Source organism: Coregonus clupeaformis, chromosome 30 (genome assembly GCF_020615455.1).
Source record: "Coregonus clupeaformis isolate EN_2021a chromosome 30, ASM2061545v1, whole genome shotgun sequence".
NCBI classification, from domain to species: Eukaryota; Metazoa; Chordata; class Actinopteri; order Salmoniformes; family Salmonidae; genus Coregonus; species Coregonus clupeaformis.
Window position 1 is genome coordinate 19372526 of NC_059221.1, and position 20034 is coordinate 19392559.

The 20034-nt window shown below is 42.4% G+C and overlaps 2 protein-coding genes across 6 annotated transcripts; one reads left to right on the forward strand and one right to left on the reverse strand.

The window, feature by feature from the left end:
* Positions 1-2342: 2342 nt before the first annotated feature.
* LOC121545719 (zinc transporter ZIP5-like) lies at positions 2343-7616 on the reverse strand. Its single transcript, XM_045209477.1, has 11 exons — positions 7149-7616; positions 6750-6950; positions 6151-6413; positions 5807-5996; positions 5404-5581; positions 5011-5180; positions 4745-4873; positions 4333-4408; positions 3981-4217; positions 3571-3761; positions 2343-3312 (listed from the first exon to the last, which is right to left on the reverse strand). The coding sequence occupies exons 2-11, from the start codon at positions 6936-6938 to the stop codon at positions 3163-3165; spliced, it is 1773 nt and encodes a 590-aa protein (XP_045065412.1). The 5' UTR covers positions 6939-6950; positions 7149-7616; the 3' UTR covers positions 2343-3162.
* Positions 6371-19248, forward strand: LOC121545720 (E3 ubiquitin-protein ligase NRDP1). 5 transcript variants are annotated; one of them, XM_041856485.2, is made up of 7 exons: positions 11814-12166; positions 15923-15985; positions 16254-16369; positions 16594-16865; positions 17054-17189; positions 17307-17410; positions 17675-19248. In XM_041856485.2, exons 3-7 carry the CDS (start codon positions 16280-16282, stop codon positions 18027-18029), a joined length of 957 nt encoding a protein of 318 aa, XP_041712419.1. In that variant the 5' UTR covers positions 11814-12166; positions 15923-15985; positions 16254-16279; the 3' UTR covers positions 18030-19248. The 5 variants fall into 5 exon arrangements, with proteins under 5 accessions (XP_041712422.1, XP_041712421.1, XP_041712419.1 ...); XM_041856486.2 differs by having other exon boundaries at positions 15946-15985; XM_041856488.2 differs by lacking the exons at positions 11814-12166; positions 15923-15985 and adding an exon at positions 6371-6429.
* The last annotated feature ends 786 nt before the right edge of the window (positions 19249-20034 follow it).

The window sequence follows — 20034 nt, forward strand, 5'->3', positions numbered from 1 at the left end:
AAATGCTTTTATAGTGTTCTACGTGTGTTTTTGTTAGTTGAAGCAAGTAAGCAGACAATGGAAATGAAAAGGTAGCTAATAAATAGTGTAGCAGTATCGTATGAACAGCTCAGTGCCTAGGGTAGGACGTGTATACCTGCTGTACACACCCCTTTGACATGTTGGAGGCCCTTTGACACACCCTTTTGACATGTACTATGTTGGAAGCCCATACGATATTGGTTGTAGAATAACGTTACCCTTGAAATGACCATTTTTAACCAGTAGAGGAAGGAAATATTTGAAAACCATGTTTGCCATTACAGCAGTCATTTGCTGTAAAAGCAATTTAGACTTACTCTTAGAATAAGCACAGGGTCAATATCATATCCTGAGCCATACAATGGCAATTGTTAGCTCACTGGAGTGTAGACTGCTATTGGGAATTGCCTTCAGATGTGTGGTCACCATCTCCATAATGGTGACTCACCTAGAGCTCAATGATTACGACATTATCAGTTGGAGGTACACTATGGCTTGTGTGCTCCCTGAGCAATACATGGGAAAAGGATGTATTCATTGGGTATATCCTGTGACATTTGTTGGCACCTCTGCTGTTTAGTTCTTTCTTCTGCAGCATCCTAACTGAATGTGAACTGATAAAGACAGATTAGGGGTTAGTTGCCTGTTTTACTCAGTGGCTTATCTGTTGTAAATGCCTTTTTGAGTGGACCCCATACCAGGAGAGTGGGAGGAGTCAGAATCAGGGCACATGATTAGTTACAATCAAATGGTTTCTCAATGCACCTTTTTAAAATTAGATTTGTTTTTTGCAAGCTTTGCTGTTGGGTAACACATTCTAAACTGCTTTGCTGGTGAATGGTAGTATCTTTGACACCTGACAGGCCTACATGTTGCTGTATTTTTTCCAGCGGAAGGAACGATTTCCTATTTAACTCTTGATTACCTCATTTACAAATCTTCAAATACTATTCTACTGTGAGTAGAAAATGCCATCACCAGCATGTGCTCTAGACCTGTGATGACAATGACACTAGGACCAATGACGTAGCTCCATTTCAAAATTAATGAATTCAAACATGGACAGTCAAGGAATATAAACATGCCTCTCACTTACTACAAATTCTATAAGGTTGGTACATATAATGGTATTATCCATGTAAATAAACTTGTTTGCATTTCTTGCGGTTTTCAGTAGTAGCATTTTTCCTACCTCCTATAAGTTGTAGCGTTGAGTTAATCTCCACCTGTTTTGACATACAAATACACAGTAGCCTATGAGAACTTTAGAATTTTACCATGAACAATTATAATTCAACATGAAGTGTGCTTGATTGTATGTATAATTGTGTGTTCAACATGAAAGTATTTATGAAAAACATGTATACAACAAAATACCACTGGGATGTGAAGCCAGACTGTGGTATGATGCTGTTAACGATTGTCTTCTACCCACTCTAAGATGGTGTAGACATTCATTTTGACTGATGTGCTCCTTGCATAGCAAAACCCCTTATTTTGGGGATGAATTACATAAATGAGTACATTTGGCTTTTTATTTTTTTGTCTTGAACAACACCCATCTCCTTTCTCGATTCCTCTGCAGATGTACAAATGTTTTCATGTTGTACTCTACATCTTAAAGTTTACAGCTTCCTGGAATGTGAATGTTTGTTGGGTTAGTTATTGCATACGTACGTACAGCTGATTTTGGTACTATCATAATATATATTTTTAACAGGTTGTCATGGGGGAGTCAGGTTATATGCACATTATTATATTCTGTACGAGGGTGAGTTTTGTTCCCCTCACGCCATATGCCTTCAAGAACACTAATCCACTCCAAACCACCATAATCTCTGTGTAGCTGCTTTAATTCCATGGGAATAGGGGACAAGGTGAGAGGTCATATTTCTAACCAGACAGACCCTCGCCCTGCCCCTCATTCCCATCCACCTCTCTACCCACTATCCCTCCAAAACCTCAAGCCATTTCTTTATTTGACAATGCAATTGATCCTGAAAGCACTTTGCCTTGTTATTCTATTGTGTGGACAATGTAAATGGTAATTTGTTACAAAATGTTATGTTAAAGATCATTCACAATTTTGGAAGAATCTGCATCCGTCTTTCTGACACTAAAATAATTTTAAAGGATTTAAACATTTAACCTAAATCTCTTTCATACAATGTTTGCTGCAGCCAGTTGGTCTTGTCATTCAGTATTGTGGCTTAGGGTTGGTTGTATGTTGAAATAAAGTGCTATTGCTAAATATTCGATGCAACGTGTTTATGATTTGATACCTAGATGTATAACCAGTTAGAAGTGCTCTGGAGTCATGGTCAGATATAAAAAGGCCACATTTATTGGTGAATTGCTGACATGGTTATACAGTATTCAAGATTTTAACAAGACATTTCATTGGATATTGAAACTTCATATGCTTTACATTCTTCTATTCCTGCCTGTGTGGTTCAACCACTGCAAATCATTCTGAAATAATAGGATTGACTCCCATTGATTTATTACAGAAATGGAAATCAATGTTCATATAGAAACAGTAAAAAACAAGTAGCATAGTACATTAAAAAAATGTAAGGTTCAGCAGAGTATCATCTCATCTAGTCCTGCAAGGCTGACTTCCACGTGTGGTTTACATTAACCATCATCCTGTGTGGCTCAGTTAGTAGAGCATGGTGCTTTCAACGCCAGGATTGTGGGTTCAATTCCCACGGGGGACAAACAAGAAATGTAAGTCACTCTGGCTAAGAGCATTTGCTAAATGTAAAATATCATGCCTCAGAGGATGTTTACACAGACCAATTCTGATCTTTTTCCACTAATTGGTCTTTTGGCCAATCAGATCAGATCTTTTCCCAATAATTGGGCAAAAGATCAGAATTGGGCTGTCGGCGTAAACACGTCCAGAGTGCTCTGAAAGCGAAGCTGGTACTTATTGAGGTCATCTTAAATCATGTTTTTCAGCCTTTAGTAGTAAAGTAATGTAAATTACCTCCTGGACCGAAGTCTACTCTGATAAGAAGTCATTTGGTATTGGCCATTTGCACTTCAGTTGAAAGAGTATCCAATCCAGTGGTTTACAATCACCATCAGAACCTCAGGTGATTTAGAATCTGATCCACTCATATCCTTCCCATTGAATCAGACGTCACCCAGGTTGAAGGCGATATGGTCCTCAAACAGAGCGATACACAGCATGATCGCACCCCCTGCCAACAAGCCTAGGTTCTGTAGCAGGAAGCGAGTCCAGGGTCCCATCGGGCCAGGATCACCATGAAGCATCTCGGGCAACTATTGAGCAAGAGGAGAAAATATGACAAATGCAGCATTATTAAACTGAACAAATTAATAGACTTGTCTGTAAAATGCCTTTTCACACTACTATGCTGTGCTGGCCTGGTTACGCAACCACTATAGTTGCTGGAACCATGCTGGAAAGGAAGATGTGAAAAGGAAATATCCGAGCCAGCACAGTGCGGTTCAGGTTGGCCCGATAATGTGAAAAGGGTACAAGTGTGGAACTCCTTCCACTGTAGACTAGTGACTCACCATGTCAGCGAGGGCCACATAGAGGAAGACCCCAGCGGTGAGGGTGAGGATCCAGGGGGAGATGTGGGCTGACTGGTGGCCCAGGACAGAGCCAGTTAGCAAGCCCATGAAGCCCAGTAGGGCTGACACAGCACTGAAGAGAACCAGTCTGCGAACAGGCCACCCTGCTCCCAGCAGCACTGCCAGGTCACCTGCACAGATAGACAACACAATGCATCCATTTGATAGTCTCATACTCATTACAGAGCAGAAGTCTGCTAAATGGCATATTATTATTAAGTCTACCTGAAACGTTCTAGTACCAGGCTTAAACTTTTGAAGGGCATGTCGATGTGCAATGCTTTTATGTGTTGCACCCATCTGTTTTTACATGCACATCACAGAAAGGTGAGATGTTCGTGTATACCTACCTAGCTCGTGAGGAAGCTCATGGCAGAACACAGCTACAGTGGTGCTGAGACCTCCAGCCAGACTCTGAGAGAATGCTGCACCAATGGCCAGTCCGTCAGTAAGGTTGTGGACCCCATCTCCCATAACCACCATCCACACCAAGCTTCCTATCCCAACCTGCTCCTGGCCAGGCGGGCCGTGTGAATGACCATGACTGTGCTGCTCAGAGGGATGTGTCTGCTCAGGAATGGTGGGGCCTGAAGAACAGGGGAGAGATGAGAAAGATGTTTTACAATGCAACGGTTCAACTTTGCCAATACAGACATAAATGTGCTTATAAAGTTACATAAGTATTACATTCCACCAACTCACTCTGCAGAGCAGTAAGCTCCCTCTCTGGGTCAGGATTTAGACTGGTGTTCTGCTGCATCCTCTTCCTCTTAGCCTTCTGATGACAAAAACAATTTAAACAGTCCATGTGAGTGAAACATTTACATCAGGAATACAAGACTAAACTATAACCTCTTTTCCATCAGATAATATGACTTAGGGAGAATCTCAATTGCATACACCTCGCATCCTCAACCTCTTCAAAACCCATTGGAGAAGGTCAGAGGGGCGGGACCTCTGGCTTTCTCATCCAATGGGTTTTGAGAAGGAGGTGAGGAGAGAGGAGGACCGAAGAAGTATGCAATTGAGAATCTCCCAATGACTGCTATGCACAGTGTATCATAAAACAGTGACAACTTCAGACTCTCCCATTTATTCTCTAAATCCAGCTAACCTTATAATGGGTCCTCAGTCCTAGAAGGCTCTCAAAGATGAAGAGGAGGTAGCACCCTCCCAGCACACAAAGGCCCTTCAGTATGGAGTCCTGTTCTTCAGAGTGGCTTGAGAGTGGCCCAGTCTTGGCCTGCAGGACACAGATACAACGTGTTTAATTTTAGACTTACATTTACTACTAGATTTTACAACTTAACCCTCCATGACTAAACAGAGACAGTAGCACTGGTATGCATGTAGTGTTTGACAGTTTGGAAGGGTGTTTACATGAGGCAGGAGATGCAGCATGGCATCGCCACACAGCGTCCCCACAGCCAAGGCTGTCATTGGGCAGAGGAAGGAGCGTAGGCGGGCAGGGGGCAGAAGGGGAACCAGGCTCAAAGACAGCAGAGACGGCAGGCTGATCACAGCCAGAGCTAAGGAGCTCCATCCCAAAGCTGCGGAAAAAAAAATATATATTATATTAATTTTGATGATGTATTCATTCTGCTTAAACAATAGGGTATTGTAGTTTCCAGGGTTCTGTTAAGTCTTAGTGTATCCTAACTGTTAAGTTACGCCCCTGTGCTCCAAGTTGTAAAGAGCTACATTGCCTTTTGAAACATCCTATATCGATAAATCATTCCCTCTCATTGCTGGTATGTAGTTTCATAAATGCACCTTTGAGGAAAGTCACACTCCTTTCTGACTCTGCCCCATCAGTCTCTGGGTGGCGTAGACAAACACCACTTTCAATCTGGTACAGCAGAGCTGGGCACAAGAGGGTGAAGTGGGCAGGAGTGATGTGGGATGCCTTTCCCAGACCGAAATTCCACAAGAGCTGAGTAACGTTCAGACACTGAAAAGGAAAGGGTTAAAAGTATTCAATGTCCACAGAAACTGTTTATATAAGGGGAATGTTTTAATAGTGGATTTTCTCATTAACTCCCTTTAAATAACAATGTCAAATAAAAACCTGAGAGGATAACATTTTGCCAAGAACAGTAAGCAGAATTGAATTGTAAACTTTGTGCGTTTGGCACAAAACATTAACCAGATCAATTGTCTTTTATTAACTACTCACGTTCCCATGAAGATGCCTCTGAGTGGGGTGATTTGACACAAGGGAGTCAAACATTCCTTGGACAGGAATAGTGTGTGCAATAGGGGATGACCACGGAAGGACCTCTTCCTTAATCACGTGATCAGAGGATAATGTGTTGCCCTCTTTAGACCTAGATCCAGCAGACCCCGATATCCCAGGGTGTGGGGTTCTTTCAGAGGGGGTTAAGAAGAGGCAGCACAGTTTATTCAGGTGACATGGCGTAACTAACTATTCATAACCTGATGATGAAACTTCAGTACTTCAAAAGCGGCTGTATATCTAACAATCATGGGACCAAATCAGTTGTAATATCTGTCTCTGACCTGGCTGCGTTTGCAGAGGGGGATGGTTGAATAGGCCTCCTTGGACTGGGGGTGTCTGTTTCCTGATCGTCATGGTCATGAGATTGTGTATTTGGAGGGGGAGGTGGTGTCAGAGTGTTATGGTTGTGCCTCGACCCTCGGTGGCTGATCTCCAACACACTGACCTGCCCTAGTCCCAGGCTGCCCAATAACTTCTGCAGGCCCTTATAGGACAGGGTCCCGTTTTCTCCATAATGATGGAACAGACGCTGCAAGTAGAAGACCTGGAAAAAAAGACAGGTATTGACAAGAGTAAATGGACAGCTGAAATGATTGGCAAGTGCGATTATCATCAGTGGTAATAATACTGAAATTATTAAACTATTAGAATAGCTAGGCTACTTTATATTTTTACCAATGCACAAAATAGATTTAGTGTTGTTGACAGCAGTGTCTCAAAGGTTAACTTGTGAACTTATCAACGCTAAATTACATAATCTTCATAATATTGCTGTAAAGTGAAGTTGTTGTAACACTGATCTATTGAGGCCAAATTCAGATATTTCAGAGACCTGGAGACAATACAAACTGGCATAGGCTGTCTTCCACAATGTTCTCACCTGCTCTTCAAAAGCCTCATCTAAATGTTCAGATGTCGATCCCTCTTGTCGGCTTCCATTTGATATCCTGTCTGTCATATTCCATGGTGTTCTCACTGTGCCACTGAGAGACAGTCGCGCCCCTGCCCCAAACTCCAGCAGAGGCAGACATACAAATAGTCCTAGCGCGAGCGTCAGTAGCGGTGACATCCTATAAATTAACTGCAAAAAGGAATATGAAGAGGCAAGTTTATTAAAGTCACGTACCGTGTAAAGCCTTAATAAGTCCTAAATGAATGTTGCCAGTTTGTTCATCATTTAGTCCGCAAAATTGAAACTGTTCAGTTGCTGAATGCCAAACATTTTACAGTCCCCGAACCTACAAATTCTTTTAAAAATGTAGGCCTATAGGCTACTCACGTGGGTTGTTCGTTGTTGTTTTCCCCAGTCTCGAAATACATATTATTTTGCCCTGCTGCTTAGAGGATTGAAGAGCCTGGGGGAAGTCTTTTGTTTTTCTGAGTTAATATTATAACAAGTCGTTCATTTACAGCCGAGTCATGAAATAGATAAGGGAGGCCGCAAAGCATTGATAACGCCAATTGACCTACCTTCACCAATGCCCAAGCTCACGGCACGTAAGAAATGTTCCTAACCTCAATATATCCATGTCCTGGCTAGAACATAGTTGCAATAAAGAGAATGGCGTCTTTTTGTAGCCACTGACAGTGGCTAACACTGCCATGTCTCGTTGGCCAAAGCATATGGGGAAATGAATGGGGGTTTTGTATAAACGCCAAAGGTCTGTGGTAAACACAGGTTTAGGAGATCATATACGTTTTGTTCTATGAGTTAATCTTCATCAGCTGTACATTTTGAAGTATTTATGTAATCAAAACAAGCACATAAAAGCTTCATAATTCATAAAGGTAATGTTAACTGACTGATATTATCTCAGAACAAAACGTATAACATCTCCTAAGCCTGTGCATGTTAACCTCAGACCTTAACCACACTGCTAACCATATGCCTAACCATACCCTTAAAATTAAGACCAATGGACCAGAGGTTGAAAATACTAACTAATTTCCGTTTTTTAGGACTACAAGCTTGTAGTCCTAAAATACGGAAACGAGTTTCCTCTTGGTTGTTCAGCCATTCCTATGGGGGGAAAGAATTGAGTTTTGGGATAAACGCCGAAAAATAACGTCTGAGGTTAACACAGGTTTAGGAGATCGTATACATTTTGAGAAGATTATCTCATAGAACAAAACCTATACGTTTCAAGTTTTATTAGTCGTATGTACGGGATACACATGGTACCGTCCAATGAAATGCTTACTTGTAGGTTCCTTCTCGACAATGCAAAAACAATACAAAATAAGAAAAGATACAAATACGAACATAAAGTAAATGGCTCAGAATAATATAATAAACATTTTAGCATAAGTATAATACAGGAAGGCACAATTTATAGTCCAATATTTGCATGTGTTTGGGGGAAGGGGGGAAGGGGGATTGGGGGTCAAGAGTTTAAATTGTGCAGTATTTAGCAATCATAATAAGAGCCTTGTAGCAGCAGTTGTGATGTGTGTGTAGCATGAACTTATGTGTGTGTGGATGTCTGTGTGGGTGTGTGCATGAGTGAGTGCATGTGTGCTTAGGTGTGGAGAATCAGAGCAGGTGGTCAGTCCAGTTCAAGTGTTCAGCAGTCTGATGGCTTGTAGATAGAAACTGTTGGTATCAGACCTCATGTTCCGGTAACATCTGCCTGACGGTAAGGGAGTGAACAACTTGTTGCTGGGGTTTGTGGGGTCCTTGATGATGCTGTCTTCAGGCACCGTTTCGAGTAGATGTCCTGGATGGGTGGGAGCACAGTCCCAGTGATGTACTGGGCCGTCTTCACTTCCCGCTGGAGGGCCTTGCAGTCATGGACAGAGCAATTCTCATACCAGGCCGTGATGCTACCGGTTAGGATGCTCTCGATGATGCAGCGGTAGTATTTGGAGAGGACCCGGGGTGGCATGCCGAATTTCTTCAGCCGCCTTAGGAAGTAGAGACGCTGTTGCCAGAGGTGGGACAAAGTCATTGTTATGCAAGTCACAAGTAAGTCTCAAGTCTTTGCCCTCGAGTCCCGAGTCAAGTCGAGTCAAAGATGAGGCAAGTCCCAAGTCGAGTCAAAAGTCAAAGCCATCAAGTCTCAAGTCGAGTCCAAAGTCCTACATTTTAGTTTCGAGTCATTTCAAGTCCTCTTAGCAAGCCTTTGCAAGTCATTACAAGTCCTCGTAGCAAGTCTTCTCGAGTCATAAGGCGCAAGTCCAAGTCAAGTCACGAGTCATTGATGTGAAAGTCCAAGTCGAGTTGCAAGTCTTTGTACATTTTGTCGAGTCGAGTCTGAAGTCATCAAATTCATGACTCGAGTCTGACTCGAGTCCAAGTCACATGACTCGAGTCCACACCTCTGGCTGTTGCGCCCTCTTGACAAGAGTGGTGATGTTGTTGGCCAAGTTCTCGGTGATGTGGGCCTCCTGTAGCTCAGTTGGTAGAGCATGGCGCTTGCAACGCCAGGGTTGTGGGTTCGATTCCCACGGGGGGCCAGTATGAGGAAAAATTGAGAAAAAAAATGTATGCACTCACTAACTGTAAGTCGCTCTGGATAAGAGCGTCTGCTAAATGACTAAAATGTAATGTGGACGCAGAGGAACTTAAAACTGCTTACTCTCTTTACTGCAGTCCAGTTGATGTGGATCAGGGCATGTTCCCTCGTCTGCTTCCTGAAGTCAACAATCAACTCTTTTGTTTTGCTGACGTTGAGGGAGAGGTTGGTGTCCTGGCACCACAATGCCAGTTCACTTACCTCCTCCCTATAGGCTGACTTGTCATTTATGTTTATCAGGCCAACAACCGTGGGGTCGTCTGCAAACTTGATGATGGAGTTGGTGTCGTGCAAAGCCATGCAGTCGTGGGTGAACAGGGAGTACAGCAGAAGGCTGAGGCCACACCCCTGGGGGTGTCCTGTGTTAACAGTCAGTGTGGAGGAGGTGTTGTTGGCAATCCTCACAGCCTGTGGTCTGTCCGTCAGGAAGTCCAGGATCCAGTTGCAGAGGGAGGTGTCCAGACCCAGGGCTCTGAGCTTGGTGTCGAGCTTGGAGGGAACAATAGTGTTGAATGCTGAACTGTAGTCAATGAACACCATTCTTACATAGGTGTTCCTCTTGTGCAGATGTGTTACGGCCGTGTGAATAGCAATGGAAATGGCATCTTCCGTGGATCTGTTGGAGTGGTAGGCAAATTTGAGTGGGTCCAGTGTGCCTGGTATGCTGGCCTTTATGTGGGCCATGACCAGCATCTCAAAGCACTTCATGATGACCAGGGTGAGTGTGGCGGGGCGGTCATCATGAAGTGCTTTGAGAGAATGGACATGGCCCAGAGGGCCAGATGGTGGTAGGTCTGATCACCGACGACAATGAGACAGCCTATAGGGAGGAGGTCAGGGACCTGGCATTGTGGTGCCACGACAACAACCTCTTCCTCACCGTCAGCAAGACAAAGGAGCTGATCGTGGACTACAGGAAACGGAGGGCCGGGTTGTAGTGGACCGGGTTGAGAGCTTTAAGTTCCTCGGTGTTCATATCACTAAGGATCTATCATGGCCCAAACATACCAGCAAAGTTGTGAAGAGGGCTAGACAATGCCTCTACCCCCTCAGGAGGCTGAAAGGATTTGGCATGGGCCCTCAGATCCTCAAAAAGTTATACAGTTGCAACATTGAGAGCATATTGACTGGCTGCATCACCGCTTGCTATGGCAACTGCATCTGACCGCAAGGCACTACAGAGGGTAGTGCAGACGGCCCAGTACATCACTGGGGCCGAGCTCCCTGCCATCCAGGACATCTATACCAGGCGGTGTCAGATGAAGGCCCTACAAATTGTCAAAGAGTCCAGCCACCCAAGTTACAGACTGTTCTCTCTGCTACCGCAGGGCAAGAGGTACCGATGCACCAAGTCTGGAACCAACAGGACCCTGAACAGCTTCTACCTCCAACCATACGACTGCTAAATAGTTAGTTAAAAAGTCACATACGCTGCTGCTACTGTTTACTATCTGTCACTTTATTCCTAGTTATATGTACATATTTACCTCAATTACCTCATACCCCTGCACATCGATACTGATTGTGTATCTATCATTACTTTTACTATTTAGTGTTTTACTTTTCAATTATGTCTCTATTTTCTTTCTCTCTGCATTGTTGGGAAGGGCCTGTAAGTAAGCATTTCACTGTTAGTCTACACCTGTTGTTTACGACGCATGTAACAAATAAAATGTGATTTGATTTGACAAGTGTTGAATTGATTGAATTTCCACAAAAAGAATAGCCTAATTATCTCAACCTTTCTGGTGATAGGACTACTGTATGCAAGTTGTTATCACTTAAATGTTGAAGAATACATTACAGGTAAATAGTAAAATCTCACGTAAAATGTCTTAATGAAAGACAAGGATGAGTAGGCCTAATGGGATAATAGATTATGAGTCTGACTATGACAGTCAGAAAAGTCCAGAGGAGAATTCTCTCTTGAACCCCAGAGCCAGCTTTGCTGGTTCATCTATGGCCCCTGGGATCCAAAATATGATGGTGGTCTAGACCCAGGCCTGACAAGAGGCATAGTCACCCTCACAAAAAAAAAAAGAGAACGCAGAGGACAGTGATCAGTACAGAGGACAATGCCCCCAAGTGGGTAGTCTCCCAAAGCACCCTAGGAGTCAGCCACTTCCACAGGAAGCAGGAGGCCCCGAAGGGCACCAAGCTTGAGGGCCCACATCCAATGACACATGTTGAATTACAAACCAGATTTAGTGATTATTGCCCCTCAAAATGAAATTGGGGGACTGTGGATCTGTCTCCGTCCCCATTCGTTTGTGTGTTAGTCACACGCGATATTTCAGACAGTACTGGCCCGATTTGGAAGAAACTTGGGTGAGTGATGCGTCTTGCAATAGCGATCCTGCATTTACAAAATAGCAATGATTGGCCCAATTCCGGAGCTATATAGTAGTTAACTGAAATGTGTTAGTCACACGCGATATCTCAATTGGCTCAAGGGGGGGCGCTGCATCATTGGTGGGGGACGACATGTTTACTGTTGCCTTGTTTTTATTTTCAATTATATCAACATAAAAATGTAAAGACAATTATTTTTATCTTACATTTTTAAAATATAATTTGATTTCAATCATCTCTGACACCCCCCTCTCCGGTTGAGGAGGCGTATGAGTGGCTTGCTTGCTAAACCAGCAACCACCTACTTAGGCTAGCTGATGTGGCTGGAGGCTAGCTAGCTAATCAGCAGAGGTCTGAAATTACGGAAATTGTCGCAATCGTTCTGAAATTACGGAAATTGTCGCAATCGTTTTGCTTGCTCTTCGAGGACGTAAGTGTTTATTCGGATAACATATTTTATTTTATTTGAAAAGGGATTACAGTAAGAACGTTAGCAAGTCAACAAGAACATGCTGATATAGCCAACAGTTGGCTAGCTAGCTAGCCAGCGTTAGCTTGGTAGCTAGCTAATCAAACTATCTAGATAGTTGGCTTTACTTATTTTCTAAACTAACGTTGACTCTCTTTGATGGCAGCTTGTTAACTAGCTAGCTAACGAACGTTAGTATAACTCACATTTATAAGATGCTGCATTGCAGGTCTAACCGTTAGATTGCTAACCAACTAGTTTGAGCTGGCTAGTTATCGAATTTCATTAAAGCCACAGTCTGTAAAATGTCGTATAATTTCAGCTAGATATAAGAAAATGATATCTTATTTAACCATCCCTCCCCAGTCTGCTGTGTAGTGTTGCTGCTTGCCATACTGAAAATAGGTCAGAAGTCAGCTGGGAGTGGGACAACAAGAGCCTCCACTCAAATATGGGAGGCTAGACAGTTGGCATACAGATTAGGCAGCAAGGGTTTAAAGCAGAGATGTTCTCCATTTGATTGTTTAGGCTACAGTCTATCATCTATTGTAGCTACCTGTGATTACACTATTGTGTTAATCAGCATGCTCTTAGTCACCACCCAGAAAACAGGCCGTAGCCAGATCAAACGATGTAATGCCCTGTATCTTCATCCTCAGTATGCCAAAGCAGCAGCTGCAACCAGGGTTGGAAATGAACACCCGCCAAATGCGGGTACATTTTGTCATTGGCGGGGTAATAATGTCTATTTCACCAGCCACGTTGGCGGGTGGTCACACAGTGCATTTGGGAAGTTTTTTAAATCCAAAACCCACATGTAGAAGTTAGTCGATTTGACAAGAAAGACTACTAAAGTGTGACTTTGTCCTCGTGTTTCTTGGCCAGTTACATCGTTTTGTTCACATGTTAGGTTGTTTTTCAGTATTAGTTTGAGTTTGCTGCAACTGTCTGCTGCTAGGAAGACGTCGCAGTTGGAGATTTTTTTCGTCACAGACAAGCGAGTGCTCAAGTTACCACGGTAACGGCCCGTCCCTCAAAGGGGCAGCTAAAATGTTTCGTCTCACCTAATGATTGAGCATGGATAACTCCCGTTTAGTCTTGTCTTATCATTAAAACACTCAAATACTTTAATCGTTCTCCTAGATTTATTTGCGTGCTTCTACAGTGCATTCGGAAAGTATTCAGACCCCTTGACTTTTTCCCAATTTTGTTACGTTACAGCCTTATTCAAAAATTTATCAAATATTATTTTTTTGTCATAAATCTACACACAATACCCCATAATGACAAAGCGATAACAGGTTTTTAGAAATGTTTGCATAATTATTACAAATAAAAAACAGAAATACCTTATTTACATAAGTATTCAGACCTTTTGCTATGAGACTCGAAATTGAGCTCCGCTGCATCCTGTTTCCATTGATCATCCTTGAGATGTTTCTACAACTTGATTGGAGTCCACCTGTGGTAAATTCAGTTGATTGGACATTATTTGGCAAGGCACACACCTGTCTATATAAGGTCCCACAGTTGACACTGCATGTCAGAGCAAAAACCAAGCCGTGAGGTCGAAGGAATTGTCCGTAGAGCTCCGAGACGAGATTGTGTCAAGGCGCAGATCTGGGGAAGGGTACCAAAACATTTCTGCAGCATTGAAGGTCCCCAAGAACACAGTGGCCTCCATCATTCAGAAATGGAAGATTGAAACCACCAAGACTCTTCCTAGATCTGCCCGCCTGGACAAACTGAGTAATCGGGGTAGAAGGGCCTTGGTCAGGGAGGTGACCAAGAACCCAATGGTCACTCTGACAGAGCTCCAGAGTTCCTCTGTGGAGATAGGAGAACCTTCCAGAAGGACAATCATCGCTGCAGCACTCCACCAATCAGGCTTTTATGGTAGAGTGGCCAGACGGAAGCCATTCCTCAGTAAAAGGCACATGACAGCCCGCTTGGAGTTTGCCAAAAAGGCACCTAAAGACTCTCAGATTCAAGATTCTCTGGTCTGATGAAACCAAGATTGAACTCTTTGGCATGAATGCCAAGCGTCACGTCTGGAGGAAACCTGGCACCATCCCTTAATTGAAGCATGGTGGTGGCAGCATCATGCTGTGGGGATGTTTTTCAACGGCAGGGACTGGGAGACTAGTCAGGATAGAGGGAAAGATGAATGGAGCACAGAGAGATCCTTGGTGAAAACCTGCTCCAGAGCGCTCAGGACCTCCGACTGGGGTGAAGGTTCACCTTCCAACAGGACAACAACCATAAGCACACAGCCAAGACAAGGCAGGAGTGGCTTCGGGACAAGTCTCTGAATGTCCTTGAGTGGCCCAGCCAGAACCCGGACTTTAACCCGATTGAACATCTCTGGAGAGACCGGAAAATAGCTGTGTGGTGACGCCCCCCATCCAACCTGACAGATCTTGAGAGGATCTGCAGAGAAGAATGGGAGTAAGTCCCCAAATACAGGTGTGCCAAGCTTGTAGCGTCATACCCAAGAAGACTTGAGGCTGTAATCGCTGCCAAAGGTGTTTCATCAAAGTACTGAGTAAAGGGTCTGAATACTTATGTAAATGTAATATTTCAGTATTGTTATTTTTTGCTAAAATTTCTAAAAACCTGTTTTTGCTTTGTCATTATGGGGTATTGTGTGTAGATTCATGAATGGGGAAAAACAATTTAATCCATTTTAGAAAAAGGCTGTAACGTAACAAAATATGAAAAAAGTCAAGGGGTCTGAATACATTCCGAATGCACTGTATATGTTTACATAGGAGCACATCAGGTACTCCTTGTAAAAAAATGTCAGCATAGAGCCCTGAACTATAATAATACATAAGTTGTATCACTCAGCTGTTTGTGGCAGTGCAGGCACTTTGTTCATTTGTAGAACTATTTTTACTGTTGTATCTTTTTTTGTACCATTTTATTAGATTTAATTTTTTTACAAAACATCCACTTACAAATGACAACAGACAGACGCACACAAACATCCACAACATAACTCCTGGCCAGATCCTCGTGCTCACACCCCTATATCCAGCGCCTGCATCATTCTCTGCCACATGGCCTCAAACGGCACCATTTTGTTTCTCTCTATTGCCCACACACTTTCAACATTAAGATAATAAAGCATTTGACCTTTCCATTGTGTTAAAGTGGACGACTGGTTGATTTCCATTCTTTAAGTACATGTTTTTTCAATGTGATTGACAAGAAAAGTATCGTCCAACCCATAGCTCACTGCACCCTCATATGCCATGTCTTGAAATATGCAGACAGATGGATTAAAAGTACATTTACATTGTACTAAATTATTTATTTTAATGTACATTGGTTAAAAGACACAGGTCACAAAAATGAAATGAAATTAAGCAATATATCCCATTACTTTTTATTAGTAATACATGTATTGTTATAGAAACAATAGAACGCATGCTCATACATTTTTTTGTAGTGATTTTTGGTGTAATTATGGTGAAAATAATATTTTGGCTGGTAAAAAAATCTGAGTTCCACAGTGGCTGGTGGACCAAAAGGTTAATTTCCCACTCTGGCTGCAGTCCCAAGGATAGTAATCGCAGAGTTTCTAACCATACTGTACTGTCTTTGGTTTAAGTACTGTTGTAATTACCATGATACCATTTCTAAGTAAATACCTAGAAAGTTAGGCTTATGTGTCTGATTGTGTCTGTCTCCCAATACAATGTCTCATCAAAGCCACTCCATGTGACCTTTGACAGTCCTGCTGAATGGGAGAAATGAGGGCCATTTGTGAGTGAGGTAATGGCACTGCTTTTCTGTTTTCTCACTAGTTCTCAAGCTACTGGTTTGAGCCACTAGCATGATGATACAGCTGTGGTTGTTTACGATGCAAAAAATATGGTAACAAGGCTTGACCTTGAAGTTATGTTCATTGCACAGGAAAGGGTATGTTAATTTTGCTGCATTGCTTTTGCAGATATGCCATAAACAGTCCTCTGGCCAGGTTTGCATTGTGAAATGGATTTTCTCCAGGCAGTGACTCACCTACCCTGCTTGTATTCTGCAGAAACTTGTGTGTCTCAGTGATGTGCCATGGGGTATGACGTCACCAGGTTCCAAGGGGAGGTGGATGAAGACTTGCTGTGTCCCATTTGCAGCATGGTGTTGGAGGAGCCAGTGCAGGTTAGTGCGCTACATTTCCCTCTTCCCTTCTCAGCCAGACCTATTGCAAGGAATTGTTAATTAATCCCTTTTATCAATTTAATTATTATTTTTATTACAAAAAAAATCAAACTTTCCTCTCAGCCAGCCACCTATTGCTGGGATAAAGACCTACTGATTTAATTCTTATTTCCCCCTACCGCTTTACCCTTCTCTATCTCCTCATTATTTTCTCTCACATGTAGGCCCCGCACTGTGAGCATGCCTTCTGCAATGCCTGCATCTCCCAGTGGTTCAACCAGCAGCAGATCTGTCCTGTGGACCGCAGCGTGGTGACACTGGCTCACCTCCGGCCCGTGCCCCGCATCATGCGCAACATGCTCTCCAAACTCCAGATCGCTTGTGACAACGCTGGCTTCGGCTGCACAGCCACACTGCGGCTAGATCAACTGCAGTCTCACCTGAAGGACTGTGAGCACAACCCCAAAAGGCCCATCAACTGTGAGGAGGGCTGTGGGTGAGTGACCTTAGAGCACATTACACAGCAGAGTAGACCAGACCGGCCAGAATGAAAAACATGGCTATGACTTTTGAGTTCCTGGGCATGTCGCACCACCACTGCAGAATGTGACAGTATCTAGTCTTGTAGTGGTCTCTAGAGTGATCTAGTGGCTTTAATTTCATAATGTCACAATTGCTCTACAGGTTGGAGATGCCTAAAGATGAGATGTGCAACCACAACTGCATCAAGCACTTACGTGGCGTGGTACAGCAGCAGCACACCAAGATCTCTGAACTGGAGAAGAATGCTGCAGAGCACAAGCACCAGCTGGGGGAACAAGTAAGCAGACACACTCACACAAACTGCATACAAACATATGCAAATGCATAATTCATAAAAATCCATTAGTGCTCTGTTCCTCAAAGGTCAGGGATCTGATGTGTCTTTCTCTGTTAGAAACGGGACATCCAGCTGCTAAAAGCCTACATGAGAGCAATACGCAGTGCCAACCCCAACATGCAGAACCTGGAGGAAAGCATTGAATACAACGAGATCCTCGAGTGAGTTTACTCTCCTGTCTCCCTGGCCGTGTCCTTTACGATATTTTGACATAGTTTCAGCATTTTATTTCAGCAAGCCTCATCTATTTACTGTGTTTTGGATATTATTTGTTTAAAGTATGAGTGTGTACAATCACTTAAATCACCCTAAACTTAATCAAATTTAATAAAGCCCTTTTTACATCAGCAGTATTGTCACAAAGTGCTTTAGAGCTAAAAAAAATCCCTATTCCCCATCTCGCCTGTTCATCTCCTGCCCAACAGATGGGTCAATTCTCTCCTACCTGCGCGGGTGACACGCTGGGGCGGGATGATCTCCACGCCAGACGCAGTTCTCCAGGCGGTCATCAAGCGGTCACTCATCGACAGCGGCTGTCCTCTATCCATTGTTAACGACCTGATTGAGAATGCCCACGAGCGCAACTGGCCGCAGGGCCTGGCCACGCTGGAGACACGACAGATGAACCGGCGCTACTACGAGAACTACGTTGCCAAGCGGATCCCTGGGAAACAGGCAGTGGTGTTGATGGCCTGTGAGAATCAACACATGGGAGAGGACATGATCCTAGAGCCTGGCCTGGTCATGATCTTTGCCCATGGGGTGGAGGAAATCTTATAAGAACCCATGGAGGGGAGGAGATCTTATAAGAACCCATGGAGGGGAGGAGATCTTATAAGAACCCATGGGGTGGAGGAGATGTTATAAGGAGATTTTACAAGAAACTAGCCAACATTAGGAGGATGTCTAGTGTAGTTTGGCAGAGAGGAGTGCAGACATTTCTATCAGGGATTTATTCCTCTCTAAAAAAAAATAACACTCCTCTCTAAAAACAAATTATGGGTCTATTTCCCGATGGAAAAAAATATATAAAAATACACACATCCAACTTATCAGGTGCAGGACAGAAGAAAGTATCAAATAAAAAAAGAAATAGTATGATTCCATGGTGATTTAATCAGACGCTCAAAAAAGACAATGTTTCGATCCACGAAGATCTAACTCGGATCGAAACGTTGGGAGCATACCAGAGTTGCGGACATTTCTTATTTTTCTTCTATTTCACAATGACAATGGATATGTAAATGTTTGAATGGCTCCTAAAATGACCAGAAGAGGAGTATTATTTACATATGAGCTTAATATATTTGCCTTAAAAGGACATTTCCAAAAATACACCTGGAAAAAGAGAACATAACTGATAATACCCAGGATATTCTAAGATGGAATGTTTACAAGAGTCACATAATGTGCTATTAAAAGCTATGTCTGATCTTCTTCTAAGCTTCGCTAGATTCCCCCATCCTACGCCTTCTATTGTGTAAATAAATGAGTATAAAAAAGAATTTAAATACAAATATTATATTGAAAATATATACACATTCTCTAGCTATTCTTCTTATACAGTAATTAGACAATGTGATTTTTGTCCGTTGGCATCCATCTGCGTTCACACAGGAAGCTCAATTCAAAAATTTTCTCCACTAATTGGTCTTTTGGCCAATCAGATCTTTTCACATCAGATCATTTTCAGAGCTGATCTGATTGGTCAAAAGACTAATTAGTGAAAAAAGATCAGAATTGGGCTGCCTCTGGACATGTTTTGCTTGCTCCAGCATTATGTTTTAGTGAGTATGTCATGATGGGTTGTATGTCATGATGATGTTTAGCTTATTTCTTTGTGCCATGTATTTTATTTATTGATTTTGAAGACTATGCTTGAAGATGTTTTTGTGTTATGTAAATACAATTAAGCTCATAATTGTCCTTTTGCTTCTGTTGTACATAGTTAACATGAAATTGGGTCCAACTGACATTAAACGTTTGGGATGTAACATTGTGTAGCCTAATCTGTTTTATTTCAATAATGATTGAAGCTTGTTTGTGTTTATGTTAATAGATTATATATTTTTTTTACAAAACTATTATCTAAAGGCTTTGAATGACACTAACTAACAAACGAAAGGGACTTGATCTAAAGACATGCAGTCGAAAACAACCATCAATGGTGGAAAAAGTACTTAATTGTCATACTTTAGTAAAAGTAAAGATACAGTACCTTTAATAGAAAATAACTCAAGTAAAAGTGAAACTCACCCATCAAAATACTACTAAAATTATCTGGTTTAAAATGTACTTAATTACAGTGATGGAAAAACGACTCAATTTTCATACTTGAGTAAATGTAAATGATATACATCAAATTCCTTGTATTGAGCAAACCAGACGGCCCAATTTCCTTTTTTAAAATGTTTTTACAGACAGCCAGGTGCACACTCCAACACTCAGACATAATTTACAAACGCAGTATTTGCGTTTGGTGAGTCTGCCAGATCAGAAGCAGTAGAAATGATAACGCGTTATATTGATAGGTGCGTTAATAACACCATATTTCTGTCCTGCCTGAGCATTCGAAATGAAGTGAGTACTTTTGGGTGTCAGGGAAAATGTATGGGAGTATAAAGTACATATTTTCTTTAGAAATGTAGTGGAGTAAAAGTTATCAAAAATATAAATAGTTAAGTACATATACCCCCAAAAACTACTTAAGTAGTACTTCAAAGTATTTTTACTTAGTTACTTTACACCACTGACAAACATTTGGAAATCTAACTTCATGTCACCA

Bases quoted from the DNA above. Each gene is read 5' to 3' on its own strand.
- LOC121545719 (XM_045209477.1), bottom strand. From the start codon at position 6,938: ATGTCACCGCTACTGACGCTCGCGCTAGGACTATTTGTATGTCTGCCT. The intron at 5,582-5,806 runs GTGAGTAGTTAA...TTTCCTTTTCAG, and splicing joins AGAGGCATCTTCATGGGAAC to TGTCTGAACGTTACTCAGCT. The intron at 4,409-4,744 runs GTTAGCTGGATT...TTTTGTCATCAG, and splicing joins GACTGAGGACCCATTATAAG to AAGGCTAAGAGGAAGAGGAT.
- LOC121545720 (XM_041856488.2), top strand. From the start codon at position 16,280: ATGGGGTATGACGTCACCAGGTTCCAAGGGGAGGTGGATGAAGACTTG. The intron at 16,370-16,593 runs GTTAGTGCGCTA...TCTCACATGTAG, and splicing joins TGTTGGAGGAGCCAGTGCAG to GCCCCGCACTGTGAGCATGC. The intron at 16,866-17,053 runs GTGAGTGACCTT...ATTGCTCTACAG, and splicing joins AACTGTGAGGAGGGCTGTGG to GTTGGAGATGCCTAAAGATG.